Source organism: Anopheles gambiae, chromosome 3 (genome assembly GCF_943734735.2).
Source record: "Anopheles gambiae chromosome 3, idAnoGambNW_F1_1, whole genome shotgun sequence".
Classification (NCBI taxonomy): domain Eukaryota; kingdom Metazoa; phylum Arthropoda; class Insecta; order Diptera; family Culicidae; genus Anopheles; species Anopheles gambiae.
The window spans coordinates 75,618,148-75,628,325 of record NC_064602.1 but is presented as its reverse complement, the minus strand read 5'-3'; the positions used below and the strand labels follow the sequence as shown (position 1 = coordinate 75,628,325).

General features: G+C 40.6%; 1 protein-coding gene across 2 annotated transcripts; it reads right to left on the bottom strand.

Annotated features, from left to right (window-relative positions):
• Nucleotides 1–3,051: 3,051 nt before the first annotated feature.
• LOC1270783 (uncharacterized) lies at nt 3,052–8,814 on the bottom strand. Of its 2 annotated transcripts, none has more exons than XM_061657746.1 (4): nt 8,428–8,814; nt 4,681–4,834; nt 3,621–3,757; nt 3,052–3,545 (listed from the first exon to the last, which is right to left on the bottom strand). In XM_061657746.1, exons 2-4 carry the CDS (start codon nt 4,765–4,767, stop codon nt 3,350–3,352), a joined length of 420 nt encoding a protein of 139 aa, XP_061513730.1. In that variant the 5' UTR covers nt 4,768–4,834; nt 8,428–8,814; the 3' UTR covers nt 3,052–3,349. The 2 variants fall into 2 exon arrangements, with proteins under 2 accessions (XP_061513730.1, XP_309503.3); XM_309503.4 differs by lacking the exon at nt 8,428–8,814 and adding an exon at nt 7,740–8,243 and having other exon boundaries at nt 3,077–3,545.
• Between the last annotated feature and the right edge of the window lie 1,364 nt (nt 8,815–10,178).

Genomic DNA, 10,178 nt, shown 5'->3' with positions numbered 1-10,178 from the left:
ACAAGGTGTACATAAGGTAATATGTACGCGATGTTTTCCATGTTTTGAACATTTACAGTAGGCGCTTCACTTACGTTCATTTTAAAAGAAAAAAGGTAAACATTCTACAGTTGTAAATTATTACCAAAATAATAAACTTTCGCGGCGATACTTCAAAATGAAATTACTGGAAGCTTTAGGTTTGATCCCGTATGTGTGGATGGATAACAAAACAGCTGCATCAGGAACTCTTACTACGATTTCAGAGTGCAAATGAAACCGAAAGGTCAAGTTTGTTTGGCAAGAAAGTGTACGAAGAATCTACTAGCGTACATCGTAACCGATATGACACAGGATAAGGTAAGTGCAACGTGGAAATTGTTGATTAAATTTGTTAGGAATTCGATTTAAGATAGTTTAAAGAGTCAATTAACTCCAATGGGTAAAAAGTCCTTAGATATGCAAATGAACAACAACGTCATACAGCGAATAAAACTCGCTGGTTGATATCATTTGTACAATACCGGATGATCTAGCATCTCAACAGCGAATTGACCCGAATGGGGACTATCAGCGTGCAAAGGATAAAGGCCCTGCTGATGTGTCGGGAATGGAGTTTCGTGACTCGAAATGCAAAGCTGAATCTGCAACAATTCACATGCAATTGGGGAGTGGGCTTCTTACCTCGGGGACCCAGATGACCGCTTAGTTCACGTGTTCTTTGATTCGCCACTCCCTTCTAGTGATGGGGTTTTTGGAGTGCATCCACGGTTCAAGACCAGGATCGACTAGAGCAGGACTCGGTAAGGTCGGTAGTGTCGGGAGCCGCATGCAGTTCTACCCAGCCTGGGGGATCTTTAGCCTTCTAAGAACTGCCCACAAACAAGCCCTCATATTGATGCTTGTTAGAATATAAATTTGGCGCTTAATGTGAAACTGTGACTTAATGTGACTGTTGTAGTACAGTCGTCAACTCGTACGACTGAACAATATGCCCGTCATGAGTTCAAGCCCCAAAATGGACCGTGCCGCCATACGTAGGACTGACTATCCTGCTATGGGAGGATCAATAACTCATTAAAAGCCAAGCCCACAAGTAGTGGTACAGGCAGGCCTTGACCGAAAACGGTTGTTGAGCCAAAAGAAGAAGAAGAAGATTGTTCATAAATATTGGCTTTTTATGCGACAAAGCTGAACACTGGGCTAGAGTGATTGTCATCGCCGCCGGTACAGTCTGCACTTGACGGAATCGTGGGATGCGTTGCAATTCTTTGGAGTACTTGAAATCGTAAAAAAAATAACCCTCAAATGCTAAAACTGCTGTTATATAATCGATTAATCGTTAATGCTTTATGTTACAATGAAATATGCTGTTTGCCGATGATTGTATATTCCTGCAAGACTGCATCGAAATCTTCTGTTCGTGGTGCAAGCGCAATGGACTGACTATCGGCATCGAGAAATGCTTCTGTGTGTCCTTTTGTCGATGCAGGAGCTCAATTACTGGTACCTACTTCATGGACGGCACTGCAGTTAATCGACAAAATCATGCCAAAGAACTGGGCGTTCTTGTAGCCATGACGTTCTAGCCAGAGGAAACCAACTACTTGGCGTGGTTATCCGGGCAACTAATGAATTCCGCAACCCCATGTGCATCAAAGCTCTCTACAATAGTATCGTTCTGGATTATTCGTGCGTAGTCTGGAGCCCAACTACTGCTTCTTCAATTGCTCTACTTGAGACGATTCAACGTAAGCTCTACGGGTCGCTCAACCTCGTTCCAGCGCTGGTCGGTCTGATCCTATGTTCCGCATATCGGCTGTTTTCAACACTGTTTCGGATTGGCCGCAGTGAATTGCGATACAAATCTTGATTTTGCTATGTAATTTTTTTGTGATGTTACTTATCTTAATTAAGCCATACGGCCCTGTGAAGATTAACCTATTATTTATTGGTTAATAATAAATATAGCCGGTCTCGTAGTACAGTCGTCAACTCGTACGACTTAACAGCATGCCCGTCATGGGTTCAATCCCCAAATAGACCGCGCCGCCATACGTAGGACTGACTATCCTGCTATGGGGGGGAATCAATTAGTCACTGAAAGCCAAGCCCACAAGTGGGTACAGGCAGGCCTTGACCGACATCGGTTGTTGAGCCAAAGAAGAAGAAGAAGAAGAAGAATAATAATAATAATAATAATAATAATAATAATAATAATAATAATAATAATAATAATAATAATAATAATAATAATAATAATAATAATAATAATAATAATAATAATAATAATAATAATAATAATAATAATAATAATAATAATAATAATAATAATAATAATAATAATAATAATAATAATAATAATAATAATAATAATAATAATAATAATAATAATAATAATAATAATAATAATAATAATAATAATAATAATAATAATAATAATAATAATAATAATAATAATAATAATAATAATAATAATAATAATAATAATAATAATAATAATAATAATAATAATAATAATAATAATAATATTAGTAATATTTTACAGAAAAAGGTAAATTATGACCTTAATAACTTCATTACTGACACTTGTCGATAGTAGTAACGAAGTTAATACAGTCATAATTAACCTTTTTTTGTAAAAATTCTGCTATACGAATACTAGATGGGCTCGCTGTAAGGAAAGCGGTTGTGGAATGTAAAGCTTTTTTTGTCAAAAAAACGATGTGGATGCAGGTTTCAATTTGATTAATTAAATAAATCCCTCTGTGCGAAAAACGAAGAAAAAGAACATGGGAATAGATTCCAGTCTTCCTTTGCTCCACAGGACGTCTTGTTTTGGGCATCCGCTCCAGGATATTCTGTGCAGGTAATCGGACACCTTCTTCTTTAACCCATCCGCAAGGTCCCCGCGTTGATGAGAAGTCGCACGGAAGTGTTTTGACATTTGCTCTGATGGAAACAAAACAGCCTTTGATGTCCTTTGAAAGTGGGTTGCATGATGAATGAAGTTGTTAAAGCATAATCTAACAGGCATGTCAAAATATGTGCCTGCTTTATAGAGGTAACGAGGTCAGTGTTGGGAAGCACAAATTGTTCCACAGATGCGAACACACACACACACGTGTTTGACCTTAATTTTCCACGAATCATACACCACATCAAAGTTGGCCACGGAGGCGCTTCTTTCTCACATACAGAGGAAGTCGAGAGAACTTACATTTTGAATGTAAATGTAACGATTTTCGTCTTTATTACATACTGAATAGAGGGTCTCATCCGCTGATGTGATGCTTACAACTAATTTTGTATTTTCTCCGCCAAAAAGGGACACCCCAATTCCTTGGCAATTAATTTACTCCTCTAAACTCTACTTCTCATCCGCCTCCCTGCCAAACAGACTCATAAACCGAAGCATCGTCCGAGCCGAATACAGGCACAGTGGATAGCGCCGGTAGCATTGCTTGTAGTTATCCTTCGCCTTTAGATTGTCGTTGTACTGCAGCCCGTTCTCGAACGATTCCCTCAGTGGTGCCGGAATCGTTTTGCTGTTCTCTACACTAAACCTGTGCAATGTGAGCGGACAGTGTGTTGTTTGAGTGAACTATTCGTATTCGGTTATCGTTTAACTCGGTACTTACGCGATAAATTCATAAATTATCTTTGCCTGCGCGTCCTGCGGTTCGGCACCGGCGGCCAGCTGGCAGACGAGGGAAAATGCACACTTGAGTGGATCCGTTTGCAGGATTTTGTTCCAGTTGATTTTTGACTCAAAATCCTAACCAAAAAAAAAAAAAAAAAGGATGAAAAATGAAGAATGAGGGTGGAATTTTAATAACTATTTTCGGGTGGTAAAACACTTTTTCGTAATATAAGTTTTTGCACTTATTTACATGAATGTTTTCCTCCACCCATTCCTCTCATAGGTACACACACACACACACGGAATGGGAAAATTCTAATCCTAAGCTCCTCCCACTTTTACGCAGCAGCACGTTTTCCATATGCGCATGGCCCGACTGCAGCCAGCAACAGCCGAAGCATCCTTACCCGGGGAAAAGCGCGACCCCTGTGCATGCTTGCACGATTATGGCCGACGACTTTTGATGGCAGTCCACATTTTTGTTTTTTATTCTGTATTTTTTTTTTCGCTCCCCGCCGAATTGGAAAATACATAACACACATAATAACCTAATGGCGGTTGTACGTGGTTGTGTACGTCCTGTGCGTTGTTTGCCATTATCTCACCAATCCCCCGTAGGATGTAATTTCACCCCCCTCCCCATCCCCACCCCCCCTCCCCCTTCTCCTCTTTCCGTCGTGGGAGTAAAAGCACACTTGAAATGTGCATTAACTGGATAACAACTATCCTGCCTATGTGTCCTACTTGTGTCCTGCGGCATAATAGTTTGCCCGCACATTTCCCTGCACAACAGATATGTCTTAAAAGGATTGCATAGTGAAAAGCAATGCAGTCTAAAGCAATGAGTAAGAGTCCCTTTTGTGAAGGATGTTGTGCTTTTCCGTGACAAATCTAAGCAGCCTGGCAGTAAGGATGTAAAATGACCAAAGCCCTCTTTTACACTCCAATCCGTCCCCCGCCCGCCCAACACACTTAACATGGCACTCGGCACATTGAATGGTGCAATGTGTCTTTTGTCCCCCCGTTCTGTTGTATTTTTTTTCTCCAATTTCACTTACCAACAGTGCGGCGGTTCGATTGTAGCGTAACGATGGGCCCAGATCTCGCTTCCCGGACGACATGAACAGCGGCTTCGATAGTTTCATAAAGTCTTGCGCTAGTAGATGTAACGTGAACAGCGAGCCGAGCGTTACTATTCCGAGAATGATTAATCTGAAACATGGGAAGAAACAGGGATGTGATAGAATGTGTATGAAATGGGTTTTAATATGGATTAATTGTGAATGCATGGTAAGTATTTGCAATGTATGCCGTCGGTAATTTTGGCCTTCCTTTACATTGTTCTTGCAAATGATTTAAAATACTCGTTATTTTCTACATGTTTAAATACGCGTTTTCTACCAAAGACCAAAGATCAATTCGAGTTACTGTTAGTGTTTTTTTACATTTATTCGCTAAATCTCTCTCTCTTTGAGCTATTCTATTAATTGCTTTCTTGACTCGAAAAAGTACTCCTTATATGTGTTCTATTGGCTATTGTTGTGCAAACTTCTACAGTAGTTCACTGCGCAATCCAATGTACAATGCACTAGTAGAATTCCGATTGAATGCCAACTGTAGAAATGGTGCATGAATTTAAATACAGAAGGTCCCCAAGGTACACGTTTAATGGGGACAGATAACGGCCGCAAAAGCCCAAATATCACTAATATTCGTATACTTTTACAAGTAGGGGGTTGTTTATCCTCTTAGTAAATTATTTGATATGATTCTGACTGAATATAGGGTAAATGTACCTATAGTGGTGGTAGTACCAATAGTGGTGCTATTGCTCTAAAATGCGGTTCATAGGGCAAATTAAAAGTAATTAAGTTATTTACGTTATTGTGAAATGTTCTTTAGCCTTTTACAAAGCGTTTAAAATTTAAATGAGGCCATTCCGTTACTTATTGACCGAAAAATCCATTATTTTGTGAAATGGGTTAACATTTTTCCAAAATCCTTAGGATTTCATAACGATACTCATTTTTCTGTTAACGTTCTAAACGACCACATAACCACGCAATTATTAGTTTTTCAACATAACTGTTATGTAATGTTATTGTTTTACTAAAATTATTTGCCTTTTTACCATATTTATGCATTTTTAAGTGTTTTTTACCATAGTGCCATTATAGGTACACAAAACAGGCATGTTCCTATAGTGGTTATAGTTCTAAAATCAATAAATACAGGTCGTTTTAGATTTTTCCGAGGAAATTTTTGGCATGAGGTACTGTTTTCTCTAAAATAAGCAACAGAAATGATTTTTATGTAGGTAATTTACCAAAAACAGGCCAAAATTCGCTTATCTGGCTGAATGATAAATTGACTTCAAATCAAGCACACTCTTCCGGGTGTAGGTTGACAACAGGTGTGATGCAGTACTTTAGTCAATAGTTTCATCAAGCAAATTTATACATTTTTTTACGATCAAATTACGCAAGAAACCAACATTATGGCAGTAATCGTTGCTATTCATACGAAAACAGCTTCGAAACTAAGTTTCATTAATATTATACACCGTTTTTTATGCATCTTTGTTTACCACCACTATAGGAACACAATACGACGACTATAGGAACCATACCACCATTATAGGTACAACGAAGCAATCAAAAAAATATGTAATTATTCGTAAATTTGATGTGTTTCATGGTAAAAATGGTTGTGATTGCGAAGATAAAACATATTCCAATTGCTATGTGTTAAAATATTCAGAAATTGTCGTTCCTGACACTTTAAATCCATTAAAACACATCGGAACCACTACAAATTGCAGCACTATTGGTACATTTACCCTAACAGTTTTAAATATTTTGAAATGGTTTTTAATATTCGATTAAAAGGGAAATTAGTTGGCCTTTGACAGTTGATGTCAGTCTCATAGTGTATTAAGCCGGTCTCATAGTACAGTCGTCAACCCGTACGACTTAACGACATGCCCGTCATGGGTTCAATCCCCAAATAGACCGCGCCGCCATACGTAGGACTGACTATTCTGCTATGGGGGGGAATCAATTAGTCACTGAAAGCCAAGCCCACAAGTGGGTACAGGCAGGCCTTGACCGACATCGGTTGTTGAGCCAAAAAAAGAAGAAGAAGTCAGTCAAATCAGTACAATTTGGTCTAAGAACGGTCAAATTTAGAAAACTGCGTATCTTCTTTTTCGCTTATAAGAGGTACCGTGTATCTCGGGGACTACCTGTACAAAAAACTCTGTTGATTCTTTTTATACTATGAGACACTGTGATGACTCGGGTTTCCATACAAACGTTGCCATTTAGTTGCACTGTAAAACATCTAACTGAATAGTGCAAGTGTTCTACTATTTAATTCGTATTGTACTTGTATCCCGGGCCGAGGTCCCGTGGTAAAGTCACGACAGGTTGTACGACTAAACAACATGCCCGTCAAAGGTTCAAGCCCCGTATGGTTCTTCTATTCTGCAATGAGTACACCAATCAGTCACAGATAGCACCAAGGCCCCATAATTGGTTTGTGTGGGTCTAGATAGCGACTATGGTTGTTGTACCAAATAAGATGAATAAGCAAGACTTTTTTGTGTGTACTGCTCAGGGCACATCAGCATGATAGAAAATTGAATTAAACTATTAAAATACATTCATCAACTTTGTATTTAAATACAACAGAAAATAAAAAAAACACGGAAGTTGAAGCGTTCCCGGATTGGCGGAAAATTGTAACTCGGGCCGGGTCGTATGTCGAGGATCTTCTGTACATATTTTAGCCATTTTTCATTAATTTCCAAATTAATTCCTAACAAACATATATTACTCCCAAGGCCACATAGCAAGGCCGCCGATGGACAGCTCCCTCAGCCGATGGATTTAAAATTGAAATATTGCTTTAGAACTATTTATAGCCTGTCTTGTTTTTTTTTTTAAATTGTCTTATCACTTTTACTTTAAGCGCATCATTAACCATCATAACACACTTCTAATAATTCTTCTGTTAATTACGCTTCGAGCAAATCATTCACTGTTGTAGTTTACAACCACGCACATTTTTACTTTTTCCAGCACTATTTCTTATCAAATCACTAGCCTAAACCTACCTCCATCCCATCGTAGCTGTGTAGCGTTGTCCGTTTTGCGCAAAACCAACAAAAAAAAGTCACTCTTTACATAACTCTTGCTTCGAGTATCACCACCGCAACTCCCAAAGCCCAATATAGGAGGAGGTTTGGTTCTGGTTTGCCAACCGTTATCACACGCACACGGCCTCTTTTCGCAGCTTTTCACCAACCCGCCGCTGCGTGCACCACCATCGCAAACGGTGACCGCAATGGGTGTGATCTATTTTCACTTTCGCTTAAATCCACCCAACCGGCTCACCCAATTCGGCGAGTTGCGCTTCAGCAAAGGTCCTGCACGCGCAAGATCGAGATCTCAAGCTTCGCGTTTGGTCCAGCGCAAGTCGCGCGCGCGTCGCACCAAAACACTTTCTTCGATTGCGCGTACACGCGAACGTACCGACAGACGGCAATGGTTTGCGCGAACCGAAATCGAAAGTGTGCGCCGAGACCCTTGCGTCGGTTTGCTGCGAAGGAGAGGGAAGTGTGCTGGGTTGGTTAGTTAGGATATAGTACGGTTGTATGTATGTTTCCCTATCGTGTACGATTTTTTTGTGGGTTTTGCTCCTCATACACGCACCACTCATACCCAGGTGACAGTGTGCATTGCTGTCCGCTCACACGAACTCCAACGTGGTTAGTCGGTGGATAACGTTGTGGTGAAGCTTACCAACGGGCATCCAACACGTTTGTGTGGATCAGTTGATCCGAACATAAACTCCCCTCAAAGCAGCTGGAAAATAATCATCTCGTTGCGTACGGCCACGAGCTCCTCGGCAAACAGCTTCAAGATACGGTTGCCCGGCACCACACGCGGATTACGTTTCAATTGCCAGCCATTAGAAGAGGACCGCCGACCGAAACCTAACGACTAACCCGAAACCGGGCCCACCTGAACGACTTTTTCCGGGGTTGTCTCAGGTGCGTTGGGGCTGCGCTTTTTTTTGCAGACGACGAAACTGCACGAGAAAGAGATTACGTCGTCTGTCGCTGGGCTGTCGTCTTCAGCGTGCGCGGTTGCCTGGGCAACATGAGAGGCCGTCCGTCTGGGCAGCCGATGCTGTGTTTGCCCGTAAGAACGAGCGTGATGAGGTGAAGAGATATTAGATACACTATTGATGGAATTACTGAACACCGTTTAGTGTCTTATTAAAAGGGGTTTAAACTTATTGAACTAAAGACAAGATCAGTTAGGAGCACTCCTCTGTCTACTTGTGATGACAACTTCGAAAGGTTCTCTGCTCGGTCGGTCACCAATGGCAATTATACTTTATTTGAGTGGATTGACCAGTTTACTGTGATGCACGTGTGTCCTACATGTCACATCTATCCTCAAACGTGTTTGCAGTCATGCACGACACACCAGGCCCGGGAAAGAAGTGATGTTGACATTTTTTTCCATCAACCACGAATGGAGACAAAACGAATTCCGATGCTCCAATGTACTCCAATGTACCGTGTACCTGAGCTAACCAGTACTACATGGGAATGTGGGTACAAACTTACTTTCTCCCAACAACAAGATCCACCCGCGGTAAAGGGGCACCGGTTTGTCGGTCATCGGTAACATCATCTGGCATCAGCTGCTGGCACAAACAACATCTTTAGGAAAGGGGGCTATTGACTGTTGCGCAATGCAGGAACACGGCAGGCCTTTACTTACAAAACAATTGTCGAATATTTTAAGCCCGGCGTGCAGGTTCGAACAGCTGTGCGAGCAATGGTTACTTCGCTTGATCATCATTAGGCAGCGGTACATCGGAGATCGTGCATCTATAGGCGAACAATTTGCCTTTCGGCGGGTGGTTGGGTGAAGAAGATGATGCCGTGACTTCGGGGGTTATAAGATTAAGTGTTTACCGCATCGCACCCCCCTGCCCTCCCCCTTCCCCAACTTACCGGTTTGTCATTTTGTTTGCACTTTTGGTTATGAAATTAAGCTGATGTTGTGTCGTTTTGAAAAATGATACCGCGGTTTTGGAAGCTGTTGCATAAACACTTTCTTTTGTTAAGGATGCGCCATAAATCCGGGTGAAGGTTTTAAGGACGCGTGTGTTACTTCGATAAATCAGTCTCGATTGTAGTATTTATGATATTGATGAGCCCTGAGAAGTCTTTTCTCTGTGACCTGCTTTTGTCCTTTTTGGGAGTGGTTGTAATCTTCGCAGTACAAGGAGTTGTTTTCTGTTATGTAAAGGCTGTTTAAATTAACTCATCACTTTTATGGGGCTATTATACTATCTCTATGATATATCTTTTATACTCATATTTAAATAAAATATCCAAATAGTTCTACTAGAATATGTTAAATGTTGTTATTAAGCAGTTTACTTGCAGTTCGTTTGCCGAGCCTTAATACGTGAACCTATAGATCAGTGGTCGTTAACAGAAGTGGTCTGCGGAAAAAATGATTTTTTTAAG

Excerpts from the sequence above, each read along its gene's own strand:
- LOC1270783 (XM_309503.4), bottom strand. Across the intron at positions 3,758-4,680 it reads ATCGAACCGCCGCACTGTTG|GATTTTGAGTCAAAAATCAA; the intron begins GTAAGTGAAATT and ends TTTTTTGGTTAG. Across the intron at positions 3,546-3,620 it reads ATAATTTATGAATTTATCGC|GTTTAGTGTAGAGAACAGCA; the intron begins GTAAGTACCGAG and ends CACATTGCACAG.